This window comes from Psammomys obesus, unplaced genomic scaffold (genome assembly GCF_907164565.1).
Source record: "Psammomys obesus unplaced genomic scaffold, mPsaObe1.curated_primary_1811, whole genome shotgun sequence".
In the NCBI taxonomy this organism is placed as follows: Eukaryota; Metazoa; Chordata; class Mammalia; order Rodentia; family Muridae; genus Psammomys; species Psammomys obesus.
The window spans coordinates 2,720,484-2,739,232 of NW_026596430.1; the positions used below are offsets into that span (position 1 = coordinate 2,720,484).

The window sequence follows — 18,749 nt, forward strand, 5'->3', positions numbered from 1 at the left end:
CTTTCTTTCTTTCTTTCTTTCTTTCTTTCTTTCTTTCTTTCTTTCTTTCTTTCTTTCTTTCTTTCTTTCTTTCATTTCCTTCTCCCATTAGCAAATGGGAACAGAGGAAATGATCAACAGCTGAATGTTTTACTTTCTGCCCTTGAGAACAACCTTGAGAACAAGGTCTGTACTCCGCACTCTGGAATGCCACCAGCTCTATAAAATTAGGACCCAGATTAAGCAGACTACTGAATTACAGGTATCTCTGGCTCAATGCCTTAGAAAGGGATGTGTTGGAACTGTAGATGCTTCAGTCCAGTTGTCACTTATCATTTCCAGTGTCACAGGCTGAGTTTCTGAGGAAGCAGACCTTGGCTTAGGGATAGTATTCAGGAATTTTATTTGGAGTGTGTGGTATCACCACCTTTGTAAGTGAAGAAATGGGGATTGTGGCATGGGAGAAACTTGATTGTGGTTCAGTAAATATGTCAACAAGCCCCAGGAGGAGCTCTGAAGCTGGCTTGGTTCTAAAACCAATTAAGACCTTGGTTTCATCTTTAGAGCATCACTTTAAAATCCTATCAAAGGTGGGTTATCTCAAAGCAGGTTGATTGAGAGCATTTTTCGGTATTGTGTCCTGGCAACAGTTGGTGAGATACTATGTGATGAGGGCATGCACTGCCAAGTGTAGCAAGAGTAGGGAGACAAGATTGGAGCAGCAATATATGAGTGGTTATGGGAAACACAATATAAATGACTGTAGGCATGGAGCTTTGGGCTAAGTCCCAGTTCTCTCTAGCTAGGGGTTATATCTCAGTACATGAAATGGATGCTCCAATGAACTCATTTGGAGAGCAATAAAAAGAGCCTGAGGATCCTGTTAGAACTGCTATTTCCAAAGCTGAAAATATATATAATATAGTAGACTAATACATGAAAAATGCAGTAAAAACACAACTTGGAATGCTGCAGGGCAGAGGTTAGTCACTACAGAGCCCAATGTGCTGGGCACATCTGTGGAAATCACCATTGTCACAGACAGTAGTTTCAGAGATGCGGTAGGAAATGTAACGTGGCATCTGGATAAGGGCCCAAGTAAGAAGTTATGTCAAACACTAAGGAAGGCTGAAAGTATGGACTTCAGTTATATAGTAAAATTATGGAACATTGTTGTGACAAGAATACCATGCTAACACAAGACTCTAATAACAGGGCACTTGGCCTGGAGTGCATGAGAATTTTCTGTACTCTTATTATATTCATTCTGAAATTGTAAAAGCATTTTTAAAACTTCGCTGAAATACTAATCCTGTATTCATGTCCCAATTTTTTTATTTTATTTAAAGTCCTAAATGTAGCTCCTTTTAAAAAATTGATATGTGTGATCCACAGACAGGTATTATGAAATTTATTTGTGAAGTGGTTCATTTTTGAAAGAGAAAATGGACAGCGAAACAAGGGTCTAAAGAAAAGCAATTATAATTATACGGAGGCCATGATTTTAGATAGGCCACAGGCATGAAACTGGAGCTAATGGCTTAGGTGTCAAGAATCCAATCGACTAACACTTTGATCCGCAATTGCTATTTTAAGTGCAGATGACATCATTTCCATAAATAATTCCATACATGCTCGTTTATAAAAAAAAAAGCAGAGTTATGAACACATTTACATGTCTCTAATGTGCTTTTAATTCTACGTTATGAATTACCATAAGTCCCTTCATTTGCAGATAGTTTCTTGGCAAGTGAAATTCACAAAATATTCAAGTGCAATATCCCAAACTGTGAAACAATGTGCCCCACCCCCCTTACTTTTGGTGTTCTTTCATTAAATGTGGCTGAAAATTTAAGAATACAAGGCAAAGACTGCTTGAAAGTAAACTGATACTTTTATGTAGTTGTTTTTCTTCCTGGAAAACTCTTTTCTACTGATAACAGTTGGTGAGGTTGAGGTTCACAGCACAGGGTCTCCCACCCCCACCCCAGTTCACACTGAGAAGAGTTCGTCCTTCAGTGCCAGTCACTGAGCCTTTAATGCAGACAATCCCTGTGTGTATCTGACTTCCCCACAAAGAGTTTATGAGGACCTCCTCCACACCGAGGACCTCCAACACAACTGCCTGTGTACATTCATTTTGGTTCACAGAAGGCTCAAATTCTCTGCAGATCACTGCTGGAACAAAATGCAAAGGATCCCTCTGCCTGGAGCTTAAAGTGAGAATATAAAGAAAAAAAGCTTTGTTTCAGAAGGACCCTTTAATCACCAAAGAAATGGTCTTACTTGCTTTTGAAGTAGAATGCTGCACAGAACATGCCCACGATGACAATTCCAAAGATGATGCATGAAATTGACAGCACCTGCCTTTGATAAATGTCTTCACTCTCTGTAAAGTTGAGAAACAGAATTAGAATGCATGCTAGTGGGGAACAAAAGATGCGATCTCCATCTCACACTTCTGAGCTGGAAGCAGCCTTTCAAAGCCAACATTTGTAGTTGTTATTCCTGTTATGAATAGGAGAAAAACATGAGGAAGATATTATGTTTCAGTTTCTTTGTAGAAATCTATACAGTAACTGGCTGCTACTTTTATTTTTTTTTCCCTTTTGATGACTGTACGGACACATACATATTCTCTCATACATATAACAACTTGATAAATATAAATGAATTCTATGACTTCTGAATGTTGTAGGAGCATATGTTTTGAAATCTGTGGTGGGGCTGTAATTAAAGAGATAGAATGTGAATGTCTCTCTGTATTTTCTGGGGCCAGCAACAACTTTGAGTTTATATTCCGTGATGCTCACATTTCTGTGTTGTCTGATTCTGGTTTGTTCTTTGGAGATCTATCCAATATTCGTCTTTCTATTGCTCTTATATTGACATTATTCATGAAAAAGATGTCCAGTATTTATGTAAAAATCACGTTCACCATGTCTGTAGACATCCTGGTGCCTATGTTCTGTCATCAGCCTCTATACCAATGTGGTAGCTTGTCTCTTGGCATCGCAGAACATACCAATTCAAAACCAAACACTTCATTTTCAATTACCACAACTTATATTCAAATCCTTTTTGAAGATATGCTCTCTAAAATAATTTTTCCATCTTATCAAGAGCATTGGATCCATAGATCTTGAACTGTCTCTTTGCAAATTAACACTTTTTGTTAATTTTCATTTCTCTCTTTCAACAGCACAAACACCGTGTAATTATTGACAATTATTACAGTTATTGACCCATGCGATTATTACAATTACTGACCCGCTCTCAAAAACTCTCTTCAACTGTTTCCAGGTATTTTTCATTCATCATTTGCAACACATTAACATGTAAATTCAAGAAATCTGCAACCTTCATAGCACCTCCCTGAATACCTCATAGCTTTCCTAGAAGATTATGTTATTGTGCAGATATTTTGTAAGAGATGAAGTCTGAAAATCTGGTTTCTTACATGGGCATCAAGTCCTGACAATGTCATCAGCTCACTAGCTCACATATCCAGGTTCATTCATCTTCAAGTTACTCAAACATCTGACCCACTGACATGTCTCTTACTCTCAGATATTTCACAAGTCTTAAGGAAAAAGAAGTCTCTCCAGAGAAGGTATTCCAACATTCTATTGTAATACCCCAAACGAGCACATTCATTCTCATCCTCCTTCCATCTCTTTCTCTCCTCTGTTCCTCCCTCTCTCCTCTCTAATTTAAATAATTTTTTCTCAAACTTCAGTGTGCTTTCCAGTCACCTTGAAAGGTACTAGAGGAGAGGGCATTCTCACTTGCTCCTGGTGAGTTACTGAGCAGCACACCTCAGTGTACCTGGACATTTGTTAAATTGTGCGTTCTTTTTCCCCATCCTTTATCCCCCGATATCATGTCCCATCACAATATAGAAGAGGAGAGAAAGGGAGAGAAAGAAGAGAGAGAGAATAATAGAGAATCCTTTCATTTCTTCTTTGAGCACAACTACTAACAAACCACGACCAACAACCTCCGCTCCACCCCTCACCCCGCTGAACAACCACCAACCACAAACCTCCTATTAGGGCTCTAGCACTTACATATCATCTGGAAAGTACCCAGAATTCCAAACGTAACATAATCATAGAAGCTATATGCAGCGGGCAAAACCATGCTTCTGCTAGATTACAAGGCCTATCATAGTTAGCTCCTGTGGACAATCCAAAGCATCCCTATATCCCTACAACTGAGGTTCAAACAAAAGCACATTTTTGTTATATTTCTGTGTTTTTAAAGAAACCAAAAGTCTAAAATCATCACTACACTTCAGTAAGTACAGATTTTTTTTTCTTAACCTCCTAAAGTGGTGAATCACAGAGACTATTATTGTTGTTGTTAATGTTATTGAGAGAGAGAGAACACTTAGTAAAGCCTAACTACCCTTAACTAAATCTTACCAAACCTAGAAATAGTAGAAGGTACTTCCTCACCCTGACAAAGAGTAGCTTTACTGTATGGATGCACAAAAATATAAGGGATAAATAAAAATTAAGAAAACCTGAATGTTTTGATCTTAAAATGACAATAATGACTGTTTGCACCACTTCTACTGGTCGCGGTCCAGGGAAATATAGCAGCAAACCCATTTCAGTTGGGTCAGGGAGTAAAAATGTGTCTATTAGGACATTGTAGTCATCTGGGTAGACATGCTATTAGAAACTGCAAAGGACCTAAGAGAGCTGGCAGATGAAGTTAGCATGTTTGAAGGACAGAAGGATGGAGGGAGAACAATATCGCTTGTATATGTGCTTAATAGGGACAAAATATCTGAATTTGAAAGGAAGACATCATAACAGCACATAACACCCCAAATACACACAGATAAATTTGACAAAGCTTATGCAAGTTCTGTTGAAAATTTGAAGGCTGACTGAGAGTATTGAAAGGATAGACACAAAGGCCCATGTGTCATGATAAGAAGATACATACTTAGACCAGGCATGTTCCCAACATGGGATAGTACAATGCTGTAGAAACTGCTGTGTTTGTTAGCACACACCTGTATTTACAGCACTCTTGAGGTTGAGAAATGAACTTTATTTGAGGCTATACTGGGCTATTAAGGGTGATACTGTCTCAAAAACTAAACTCCTTGGAGACATTTTGTTGTTATAGAAACTGAAAAGTTGGTCTTTAAATTTTTAATGGAAATATGAAAGATCAAGAGTGAATACAATATTCTTTCTGAAGTCAGGAAAAAGTCAGAAGATTGTAAAATCTTCTGACTGACTGTTTTAGGAGAGCTATACCAGTCAAAGAAATGCCAAATTCTAGAGAAAGAAAAATGGAACATATAAGAGAACCAGAAGTATGTGTTGAATCATTACAGAAGTATGAAAATATTTCCATAATAAAAAATTAAGACTGCATTGTTAGAATAGCAGAGTCGTGTTCCAGAGGTGACTATTGACCACAATTTTACATTTTACACAGAAATAAACATTAAAGTGCTGTAACTATGAAAATTTTAAACTAATAGACATGAATGCAAAAATTTTCAAACTATGAAATTAGAAGAAAACATTTGAGAAAAAGATCATAATATTGTGGGTTTGGAAAAGTTAGAGCCTAAAATATACAAACTCAACAATGTTGGCAAATCAATAATATAGATTCAGCCACACTACAGTGTTTGCTTTGCAATGATGTCATTATCAAAATGAATAGAAAAGCACAGTCTGGGAAAATTCTAGGAAAATAAGCACTCAACATGAAATATAAGCCACTCTCCTAACTTAAGAAAACAAGCAACCAAATTTTGAGACGATGATTTTGAATAAATTCTATTCTGAGAACAAAATCTCTGAAGAACTTGGAATGATTAAAAAGTATCCACAAGATATAAGGGAATTTCAAATAAACTATCATGAGGTTCGAGCGTTTCTAATAACATAGCTAAAAGTCAACGTTAAGTATGCTATGGCAAAAATATAGAGCAATGATTCTCAAACATCCTAATATATTTTTAATAAATATTACCTATCACTTTAAAAAGTTTCATAGAGAGATAGGAATGTACCTACTTTATGACAGAGTCATCCCCATTTCTAGGCACTTCCTCTGCTTTAATGAAAAGGTGATTTTACTTTGTATGCAAGTCCACAAGACACCTTTATTTGTAATCGTCAATATAAATTAGCCAAACACCCATAAACAGGTCAATGGGAAAATTATGGTATAGCTTACAATGTAACATTATTCAGTACTAAAGAGATATTAATTAGTGAAGTATCAATAAAGTAGATGAGTTTCAAAATAATTGCTCAAACTGAAATGTCAGAGATACAGGCTGTTCACACTCAGTCATACAAAATCATAGAAACTGTAACTTGTTCACAGTTGGAATGGGTGTCTACTGTCCAGAGAGGAAAATGCTGAAAGATTACACAGCAACTTTAGAAAAAATTTAACTTATAGATACATTCAGTGTCTTAATTCCAATGTTCATTATTTTAATCTCAATGATCATTTCATTGGTATATTATTATTTCATGTTGTATCATATTAAACATTTTAGACAAGGTTCATTTCATCTCAGTTATATCTATAAAAATATTGATTATAGGGGACAGATTAAAATAGAAAATATATTGAGTCTATAAAGAATTTTCAGAGTAGAAAATGACACCCAGACTCTTTTGGGTTCTTTTTATAATTATGCTCCCATAAACTCCAATCCACACCGTAATCAATATGTATCTAAATTATATAAATTAACTCATACATATACATATATGTTTATATGCACACATGTAATCATTATATATATATATATATAAATATCACTATTAAGCGTGTCATTGGCTTCCATGTTAAACTAACAATAATGTCACAAACCTTGAATATGAAAAGAAGTACTTGCTATGACAACAGCTATTTTTCCTAGAATGTATGATATTTCACTCTGTTTAATCTTGATGTCTATTGTTCTCTGTCTCTCCCTCTTCCTGTCCCTCTCCTATTCTTCACCCCTGCTGTTGTCTCCCCTCTTTTGTGGTATATTTTTCTGTCTTTTAATGCTTTATTTTATGTTGCCCTAAATTGAATATAACTATATCAAACATGTACTATGGCAATAAGCCCACTGGTTCAAAACACCAGCTTTTCGTTTGTTTGTTCATTGACTCCGTACTGTTTCGCCAGTTCCTACAATGGTCCTCAGCAGCTTAAATGAATAAAATGAATGTGCATTTCTGTCTTTACACAAATAGTTTGATTTAAGTTGTATGTGAATGCATTGGCTCTTCCTTTAATATGCACTTAGGTTCAGCACCACTGCTCTTCACAATAACTTTTCCAAAGCTCTGGACATTGGTCTGTCTGTCCTGAGCTGAGCACCTCCCACTGACTCCACCCACCCTTCAGTTGATATTCCCAGGGAAGGGTTGGGGGTACAGGGAATGTTTCTCCTCAACCTGACCTCCTTACTGTGTCTCTGTATTCCCAAAGTCCTATTCACAGAATGTTGTTCCACAGAGAACACAATGAAATTATTTCCCTCCAAGCCTCAGAGATCACAACAGCATGATGTAAGAGCAGATAGAAACTTGGTATCTATATACTGGTCCGAACATACCCCACAACTGCACCAACTTGTTGCTTTGTTTATTTTGGGAGCCTGGCTGTGTTTGGAGTTGATGGCAATTGATAACAGAATGCAGGTTGTGGGTTGACTGAAAAACAAACAAACAAACAAACAAAAAAACATAATTCTTCACACTAGAATTTTCTGAGATCCTCCGAAAATGCCCATAAATGGTTCCAGGTGAAATGTACCCCTGTTGTATGAAGTTTCTCTTCCAGCAGTGCCAACTGCAGTACCAAACCCATCATACCTGTCTCAAAACATTCATAGAAAGGGGCTATTTTAATGCATACTTTCGAGGTTTTTGTCCTGTGAAAGTGTATCTCAAACCAATGCTTCGCAATTGTCCATCCTCCCTATGCTCCATTTACATTTTAACTGCTGATTTATGCTACAATGTTGGAAAATGTAAAGTAAACCTAGGAGAAATTTTATGTTATTCTGTTTTCCCAGATAAATGGGGAGGGACTGTTATGTGCTTTAACAGGCTGGGGTGAACATTTTGTAATTTAAATGTGGAATGCTCAGTGTAAAGGGATGTAAAATATGTCGTGGAGATCTTGTTGTGAGCATATTGCTTCTTAAAAATTGTCATCCTTTCTACTCCACATTTGTGAATTCACTAGATGTCCCAGCTGATCATAGAAGCATATAATCCCAAAGCATTCTAGCTTGCTAGATTGTAGTAAGATGACTACAGTAGCACAAATATGAATTTCATAAGACAGCTGACTCCTTCCTGCTACTACTACTACTAATTTTAAATATGAAGGTTGATGCATCAAAACAAAATATGGAAAAAATAAGGCTGTTCCTACTAACATGAATGATTTCCATAGAAAATCTGCCAGTTGCATTCCCTCTTATTTAAGCTCATCAAAAGTAGCTTCGGAAGTGCAACAAAACCAATTCTGAGTTTAAATCAAGAGTGAAATTAAAAGAGTAAAGCCTTGAAATGAATTTACATACCCAGCTGTGGTCAGGTGATGATGATGGTGCTGGAGCCTGTGATTCATAGCAAAAAAAGGACTAAGAGGAAGGCAATTCAGAATTCCAGGCTGGTTCTGGCCACCTTAATAGGTGATCACAACTTCATAGTCTTTAAGGCCTCAGTTATATCACCAAACTGAAAACAATGATATAACCTATGTGTGTTGTGAGCATAACTTCAAAGAGACTTCCTTAAAAATGTAATGCCTTGTAAGCCAGTTAATAATCTTTAGCTACTTTTCAGAAAAATTGGCTTCACTGTAATATTTATCTTAGAAAACATACTTAGCTTCATGATGGGTCAAATCTTGTAAGTAAAAAGTGCAAAACATCCTGCATTTTAAAATATATCAATATTTTTAATCATTTTAAGTCATTACAAATCAGACTTCTATAGTCAACAAAGTGGTGTTTGGAGCCAAAGTCATTTAAGTTCAAGCTTTTCCATTTTTTAGTATAATTTTTGAAAGTTACTCAACTTTAGAACTTCCTCTCTCAAATTGTATTATTAATAGTTTTGTTCCACATACTATTAGCCTAGTGATTAAACTCTAGAAGCTTCCAAAACATACTTTTTCTTTAAAATAGTTTATAAGGCCCAATATCACCTAAATAAATAAAGTTCTATTGAAAAGGATAATAGAAAATGTCAATGAAGAAGAAAGCTTTGCTGATTTAAAGGAAAGAGAAACAACCACAAATGACAGAAACCGTGAATCAGTAGTTAAGAACACCAGCTTCTCTTCCAGAGGACCAGGGTTAATTTTCCAGCACTACGTGGCAGCTAACAACTATGTGTAACTCCAGTTCCAGGGAATAATGGCCTCTACAGATAATGCATGCTGTGCACAAAGCTATATACAGGCAAACACTCATACACAAACATACACACATACACACACACACACACAAAATCCAAAGGGACATACTCCATGTCCCATCAGGACAATAGGGATTTGAGTTATGCAGAGAAGATATTCTTTCTGTTAGAGGCCTAACCCTTATGTGGCCTGAGTCCTTTTGAAACTTTCAGCACTCAGCAGGGTGTGATGTATTCACCTCATCCTATGGCTTTTGGGACAAAGTCTTTGCTAATTTGTCTCTAAACAGGGATTATTCAGAATGCATTGTGTTCCATATTTCTTTAATATCTCCTTAGTGTAAGAAATGTAGTGACATTTTTCTACAGTGCCAATACTATGCAGACATGACATTTGGTGTTAAAAATAAAAAGAAAAGAAGAAACATATTAGTCTTCATTGTGGGCTTTTAATCCATTGGAGCAGGCTTAGTCCACAAGTAAGCCAACATAAAAGAAAATCAGAACTGCTTGCTCTACAGAGGTATATAATGCTGCAGAGGTGCATTGTAGGAAACTCCATCTTTTCAGAGAGCTAAGCATCACAGAGGTTAAATGTAAATTAGAAGTCAGTGTTAGACACAAGTAATGGATAGCAGGCATTGTTTACAAGTAGACAACAACTCATACAGAAATCCAGAGAGAAATCTGAATAAGCAGAGCAGCACAGAAGTAACAAGGGCAAGATACACAATGAATGTGTCATTATAATCACAGGAAGTGACCGAAATACTTGAGAAGAGTAGCAGGAGATTAATTTTATATTTTTTCATTATAATATGGGAATAAACTTGAAGTGGATTAGATTGAAGCTGGTGTAGAATCAGGTGGGAGGCCATTGCATGAGCTCAGGTAAGCTGTAAAAGTCTTTGTATAGTAACCAGTCACAACAGGAGAGAGTGTGAAGCAAATAGAGAACTTTAGTCAAGTCCTTAAGGGGCAAGAAGGCAATGCTCGATCTTAACACAGGGGAGGCTCAGAGAAAGGTGGGAGGAGAAGCTTAATTCAGAACTTACCACTTGAAGAGCATATAAAATATCCGAGAGCAATGCTGAGTATACATTTAAACACAGCTAAATGGACTAAGAGCGATGGCTCGAAGCTGTCAGATGTAAATGCTTTATGGATAGGTTCCTGCTAACAAGTGTGCTCTATTTATGTGATAGCCCCATTAAAAGAAAATAACACAAACAAGGAGCCCCAGAGAAATGAGTGAATTCCTGTGGCACATTCACACACACACACACACACACACACACACACACACACACCTGTAGTCATATACAGGAGCCATGATATCCATAGTTAGCTAAATGTATTCTCATCATATGCAAACCAGACCCTATGTGGACACTAGGTAACAATGAAAGCTTGACTATTTTTGACTGTTACTCTAAAAGTCAGCCTAACAATATCTCCAGGACTCCTTATCCAAATATTCATTATGTGAGACCCTGCAGTTAAGAGTTTACATACAGAAGCAAAATCATCATAATATCGCAATGCTTCCTAATGAAGCCATACTATGAAAGGAGCCTGAAGCAGCATTCATCACTGCCTAATTTCAACACTTGCTTCAATCCATCAAATCATCTTCCTAATCTGTTTAGGTCAGGCTCTCCTTGACTGTTAGAGTGACTTTATGTCCTCATTGTGATGAGATTAAATTGAAGTAGATCTATTACGGCATTAATTATTCTTGGATAAAAGAGGCCTTTTGAATTTTGTTCCTAACCATCAACAAATTTTAGGGACAGATTAACTTAATCTTAACTTAAGTGATAAACACTTAAAGAAAAGCTGCAAATGTACCTTAGTAAGGAGAATAAAATGAATATTTAGAATGTTTGGAAACCGATATTGGCATGTTTTAACTTGATGACTAAAAATGAATGGAATTAAATGATCTAGTAAATTCACTAAGAAATCATTTAAAGATAAAAAGAGAACCTGAAGGCAACTGAAAGAAACCCTTACTGAGCTGACACTAAACACTGGAAGGTAGGCCTTCAGAATGTATACCATCAGACTCTCCAGAATAGTTCAGAGATTACCAGTACACTAGCCAAGTTCAGAGGCTTGGCTATCCAGCAGGCACTGCAAAGCTCCATAGTCAGCCCAATTATTTCCCTCTGGAAGTCTCCTCCTCCAACTTTCCTATTTATAGAATTCATTTTGTTATTGTTGGCACTTATCTAAGAAAGGTGCCTTTTAAAAATATTTTCAGAAGATTAACTACTCTACAATAAAATGTCAATTTCTATAATTATCTTTGAATTCCAAGCTAAGCCTATTATGGATTTAATTTTGTCCCCAAAAGATACTGAGGCACTAGACCCTGATACCTGAAAAAGGACGTTATTTCAATAAGGTATGCTCTGACTGGAATACTAACATCCTCCCAAATTAAAAATTTTACACTGAGATCCAATTCTTAGCAGAGAATATTAAAAGCCAAGGCCCTCAGAAAGTAGTTGATTATGAGGTTTCCATTCTCCTGAAAGGATCAAGGTCATTACAACAGAAGAGGTTTGGGGAATAACATTGTCATGCCCAATCTTTGAGACTATAACAAACAGCCACCTTCTAGGAAGCAGAGGGAGCAAACTTTCTCCAGATCCTCAATATATACCTTGACCTTGAACCTCTCATACTCTACCATGGTCAAAAGTAAATTAAAAGAATTACCATGTCCAAGTATACTGCTTCAACAACCCAAATAGACAGAACCCTAATTCATCATTACTGCACTATTGGGAGAAATTTACACACACACACACACACTCTCTCTCTCTCTCTCTCTCTCTCTCTCTCACACACACACACACACACACACACACACAGAAAGGGTGGGAGGAAGAGGGGAGAGAAGAGAGTGAACCCTGGAAGGATGAAATTCAGGATGACCTATCCATAAGACAGAGCACATCAAAGATGACCAAGACCCTGGGGAAGAACAGTTTTCCCTTCAGTCTCTGAGGGAAGCAAGCCTGCTGTACCCTTATCTTAAACTTCAAGGTTATGGAACACTAAGCCAAAAGAATTCTCTTCCTGAAGCCATCTCTTTGTGATACTTTATCATAGCAGCCCTAACGAGATAATATACCTGACAAGCCAACCAAACCATGTGCACTCATGGTAAACACCAAGAAGTTTGAAAATTCTTTCCAAGCTCTCTTTTATACCTTGTATAATTGTGTATCTAAGATGTTCTAATCTGTCTCCATGAAGCCCAGACAACTCACTTTCCTTCTTAGATCTGCTCTCTCTCTAGTGAGGGCACTGCATAGCATAGTTACTCTGGAGCCTTAGGTCAACTGACTAGCTTCTGAATAGGCTGCCTGATTAGATCACCAGTGACTACTCTGCCTGATGGACTAATAAAAGAATGCAACTTTTTTTTTTTTTTTTTTTTTTTTTTTGGTGGAGAGGCGGGGAGATGGGAGAATTGGTCCATTCCTCATTCCTCTTTCATGGATTCATTCTATGCTCTTTTCCATAATTATGGTAAAACACACACACACACACACACACACACACACACATATATAAATTCTGTTACAATGAAATGTTGATGTCAAAATTGTATTTCTATAGTATTTTCATGCAAAATGCCATTAAATTGGCATCATCCATTAAATTTGATATGTAGAAGGAAATGGCAATTTATATTTATAAAGATCCTTGATCTCAACTTCGTTTCCTTAGCTTCTCCCCTCCCAACCAACATGAAGCTTCAGGGCTATAATCAACCTTATCTCCTTTCTTCCTTTCCCAGGGAGTAACAGCTATGTATGGCTACACATAAGTCAGTGTTACAAAGCGTAGTTTGAGAAGAATGGAAAAAATAAAGGCGCTGGGTCCTCTCGTTGGTATGCCTAACAGTTGATGGCTTTCTAAATGTTATTCCTTCAATTAAATTATATGCTGAAGAAAATCTAAAAATAAACCTATCAGTGAGTTCCCATGCTCAGGAAAATCTGTCTGTGTCTTCTGCCTTTAATTTTCAAATGTTTAAGAAGTGCATTTCTTCCTACCATATTCCTGGTGGGCTTATCATTTAAGATTCAAGAACACAGCCACATTCTCTGAGCAAGACATGTGACTTGTAATGATAAAATTCTGCTTTTTAGGCAATAGTAAGAACCCTGATCAAAGGCTTATGGAAATAATATATTATTTCACCTATTTTGATGAGGTAAAAATTCTAATACACTAAAATACTTTTCATCTTGCTTCACAGGAAAAACCCACTTCCAAGACTAAAGCCAAATCTTTCTAGTTGCTATGACAGCTTATCACCTCTGGCAGCCTGGAAAGATGGCTTGGGAGATCTCTGAGTTCTTTGCTTCAGTCAATGATGAGAATCTTGCAAAAGCCCTATGTATTCTCGGCAACTTGGAACACACTTTCTGGTATGTATCCACCAGCTTTACTCCCCAAAGTTCCTATCAACAGCTGTCCTGAATCAGGAAAGGATTAGGTGCCATAGACTTCTAGATATCTAGACAAGGTATATACAAACAGATTGACACACACATACACCTACAACTTGATCATGATGATAAAAACCTGTGGTTAATTATATGCTACATAGGCTCTATTATATTTTTTAAGTTTATTCTTTCCATTTACATTTAAAATGTTATATTTAAAAGACTCTAGTGTGTTATATCAACAGCCTTATACATCTGATGTTTATTTCCTCTTGATCTCTTCTCTGTTGCTTGGAGTATAATACTGATTGTGGTACTTAACACTATGAATGCAATGGAATTATCAGAACATTTCCTAAACTTAACTAAGATACCCAACATATCTCACATAGTCAGAATAGCAGAGCATTGGTACAGAACACTAATGAAATATTTCACATGTATCTTATTTTCATCCCAGGTTTTGTTATCATGTATATTTTATATTAAAGCCTTATAGGCTAGTCATATCCAAAGTGCTCACCTGAAATGTTTCTACCACATTGGACAGTGAAGATAGAAGGTCACACAGCACCTTCCTCTTTCGAAAGCCTTTCTTTAACTAATAATGGGAATTTAAGCAATTTTATTTAACTTGTCTGTGGCTCTGTTTTTATTATAAAAATGGTAGTCTCTCCTTCCCTGGATCCATGAAAAATTAAGTAGGGTACTCTTTATGGCACACTTACTGAACTTATTGAGCATAAGCCTTGTACTCCTACCTGTTACCAGTAATATAAAGTAACAATGCTTCCTACTATGTCGTCATCATCATCATCATTAATATTTTAATATATCATGGCAGATTTTACTGGGAAAAATCCATTGTAAAAGCTGGATTTGGATGTAACACTGAAGCTCTGCTAAAGCAAACAATTTGTAAGGTTTTAGGTGTATAAAGTTAATAGAAGTTCACAATGGGTATTGTGGTGAAGTTCCTGCATGTCAGGTCCGAAGACACACTTAAAACATCAGCGTCAACAAACTAACCAGTATGTTGTTCTCTATCTAGCTTTGGTGCTGATAATGCTGATGCAAGCTCATTTTCAAATTGGTTTGGAAGAGTTTATCAAACTAGAACTGGAAATGAATTTCCTGGCTACTGACCCCGCCCCTTGTCATTTTGTCACCCCTGTCACCCCATTGTCTGAGTTCTTTCCAGTTTTACCAGTTGGCTTTCTCTTTGCATTCAGTTTCTATTTTCTCAAAAATCTAGCTTGCTCATGACCCTATCACTCATTTGACCTAAGAACTATCTTTAACTCCCTGTCCTTGATCATAAAGAGAACAGCTTCCCTTTGAATTTTTTCTTCAAACATTCAAACTGTCCTTTAGAATAAACTGTAGATTAAAGTTTACAATGATAAAATGCATAATTATTTAACTTATAATATGAGGATATTAAAAAAACCATGAATTTGTAACCAACATCTCTATCAAAAGATAAAATATCATTAGTTTCCCAGAACCTTGAGTACCTCTTCTGCAACCATAAATACCTTGTCTCCATAGATACCCAATTGTGTGACTTCAAGCATGAGAGATTAACTGTGTGCATTTTGTAACTTTATATACATGGGCTCATAGTCATGTATTATTTTATGCTAAATGGTTTTATTCAGTATTATGCTCCTTATATTTAATGATGTTGCCTCATGCTGCTATGAATCATTTATTTTACTTTTGTTAGCATACTTTTACAAATGTACAATAAAATTAAAATTATGAAAATGTTTAAGTGTTAGCTGTCAAAGGTTTGCTGCATCTTTTGGAATGAGTGTATAGGATCCTATCATAAGGTGAAGTCACATTGCCCCTTACATGTTTAGTGTGGCATAGTTGTACTTGTTGATATAATATATAGTCTGTCAAGCTTGTAGCAGCTACACTTCAGATGAATATTAGAACACTCTCAGGACCATGTAGAAGTACAAATAAAACAAATGTCAGATAAAAGAAATGAAATAAATACCTGTGGATAAGAGGGATTTCGAGTGAAAATTTTACCTTTCCTAATTTTTATATTTGAAGTTTCTATGCCTGTCAGCTCTCTACCATCTCTTGAACTTACACAAACTTTGTCAGTGAGTTCTTCTCTCCAGCGAACACTACACAAAAACCATTGCTAGCATTCTCAAGGAAAGTGAGGTGTCTTTGGCAAACAGAAATTTTATTTATTGACAGAAGCCACTTGGAAATATTTTTAAGGCTGAGCTTCCTGAATATAGTATGAAATATTAACATATGTATGAAATATTAACATATGTAGTTCTCTAGGATGGACAGGAGCAGCAACTGTAAACGTATGATCAGTCTTAAAATGCTATAGGGACTATTCCTAATTATCTGAGAAAGTACCAGATTGATTTCCAAAGTGGTTGTACAAGTTTATGTTCCCACCATTAATGGAGGAGTGTTCCCCTTTCTCTACATCCTTTCCAGCATGTGTTGTCACTTGAGTTTTGATCTTAGCCATTCTGATGGGTGTAATGTGAACTCTCAGGGTAGTTTTGATTTACATTTCCCTGATGACTAAGGATATTGAGCATTTCTTTAAATGTTTCTCTGGTATTTGATATTCCTCTATTGGGAATTCTCTATTTAGCTCTGTACCCCATGTTTTAATTGAATTACTTGATTAGTTGCTGTTTAACTTCTTGAGTTCTTTATATATTCTGGATATAAGCCTTCTGTCAGATATAGGGTTGGTGAAGATCCTTTCCCAATCCATAGGCTGTCGTTTTGTTCTGAAGACAGTGTTCTTTGCTTTACAGAAACTTTTCCTAAATATCCAGCTATACCACTCCTAGTTATATATCCAAAATATGTTCAAGTATACAACAAGGACTTTTGCACAACCATGTTCATAGCAGCTTTATGGGTAATAGCCGGAAGCTGGAACAACCTAGATGTCCCTCAATTGAGGAATGGATACAGAAATTGTGGTATATTTACACAATGGAATAATCAGCAATTAAGGAAATGATGAAATTTGCACCAAATGGTGGCATCTAGAATAGATCATCCTGAGTGAGTTATCCCAGAAGCAGAAAGACACATATGGTATATACTCACTTATAAGTAGATATTATACATATAATATAGGATAAACATGCTAAAATCTGTACACCTAAAGAAGCTAAGCAAGAAGGAGGACCCTGGATAAGATGTTCAATCTTCATTCAGAAAAGCAAGTGGGACAGACATCAGAAGAAAACAAGGGACAAGACAAGAATCTACCACAGAAGGCCTCTGAAGGCCTCTACCCAGCAGGGTATTAAAGTGGATGCTGAGACTCATAGCCAAACTGTGGTCAGAGTACAGGGAATTGTATGAAAGAATAGGGAGATAGAAAGACCTGCAAGGGTCTGGAGCTTACACCAGAACAACAAAACCCAAAAAATCTGGACCTAAGTGTATTTTCTGAGACTGATACTCCAACCAAGGACCATTCATGGAGATACCTAGAACTCCTGCACAGAGGTAGCCCTTGGCAGCTCAGTCTCCAAATGGGCTCCCTAGTTAGGGGAACAGGAGCTGTATCTGACATGAATTCAGTGGCTGGCTCTTTGATCACCTCCCCTTGAGAGGGTAGCAGCCTTACCAGGCCACAGAGGAAGATGATGCAGCCAACCCAGATGAGACCTGACAGGCTAGGGTTAGATGGAAGAGGAGAAGGTCCTTCCCTACCAGTGGAGCGCAGAAGGGGCATGGGAGAAGATGAGGGATAGAGGGAGGGCAGGATTGGTAGGGGATGAGAGTGGGGCTACAGCTGGGATACAAAGTGAATAATGTAATAAATAAAAATTTATATTAAAAAATTATACGGACTTTTGATGTTCAATACTAAATGTTGTGGTACACTAATTCTATAGACTCAAAGATAAAAAAGACATGAGATAAATCATTATTTTATCATTAAAAATTTTTGACTTTTGAGTTTTATTTTCCTAGTCAAAAAGCAAGAAGGCTAAGGATCAATACTCAATGATGTAGTCTAAGGTAACATAAAATAGCACATTGTCAGGCAGTGGGGAGTGAAATTATGTACTAGTCCTATAGTGATACCAACATGATATCAGTATGTGTAACTCATAAAAGAATGAACTATTGCACCCAAGATGGTGATAAGTGAAGTTCCAAGGGTTCAGAAGAGTGAAATTCAGTGTGTTTGGCTCGTAATTCCAAAGAATAATACAAGCAAAGGATATCTGAAGCATATATATATATATATATATATATATATATATAGAGAGAGAGAGAGAGAGAGAGAGAGAGAGAGAGAGAAACAAGATAGTCTAATCCTATTAGTAAAGTGTTATGAACATTTCATTAGAAAAGAAGTGAACAGAACTTAAGGATGTTAGGAAGAATACTGAAGGTTTACGGCTATCTATCCATGTATTTGTCAATGAAAGTGGGTACATTATTCCTTTGATTTATCATACCAAATGAGGAGCAACAGTTTAGTTAATAACTTTTGAACCAACCACCAACAGTCATCCAAGTATGTGAAGGATTTGTGGGCTTGTTCATATCCTTATTTGTTTCTAGTGAAATATTAATCTCTTCTGGAATTTTGGGCTGTACTCAAAAAATGTTTAATTTTCTATATCTGATGCTATGATAACTGAGTTTTGATGACCATCATGGAACAGTCAGTTCCGAAAGACAAAAAACTTCTTGTCTGAGAATCTGTTTCTCAAACACAAAGCAAACAATGCAAAACCATATCTAAATCACTTCTATTACCATTTCTTATGTCCACTATCCACCTAAATTAACCATTCCAGGTCAGGTACCAAACAATCAGGGGCATACTTCATGCCCC

At 36.6% G+C, this 18,749-nt stretch overlaps 1 protein-coding gene across 7 annotated transcripts in view; it reads right to left on the reverse strand.

Annotated features, from left to right (window-relative positions):
- Nrg3 (neuregulin 3) overlaps positions 1-18,749 on the reverse strand; it is a 1,183,895-nt gene that overhangs the window by 25,996 nt on the left and 1,139,150 nt on the right. For all 7 annotated transcript variants that reach the window (XM_055597838.1, XM_055597836.1, XM_055597834.1 and 4 more), the window contains exon 5: positions 2,266-2,368. In XM_055597838.1, coding sequence (XP_055453813.1) covers positions 2,266-2,368 — 103 coding nt within the window. The remainder of the gene's footprint in view (positions 1-2,265; positions 2,369-18,749) is intronic.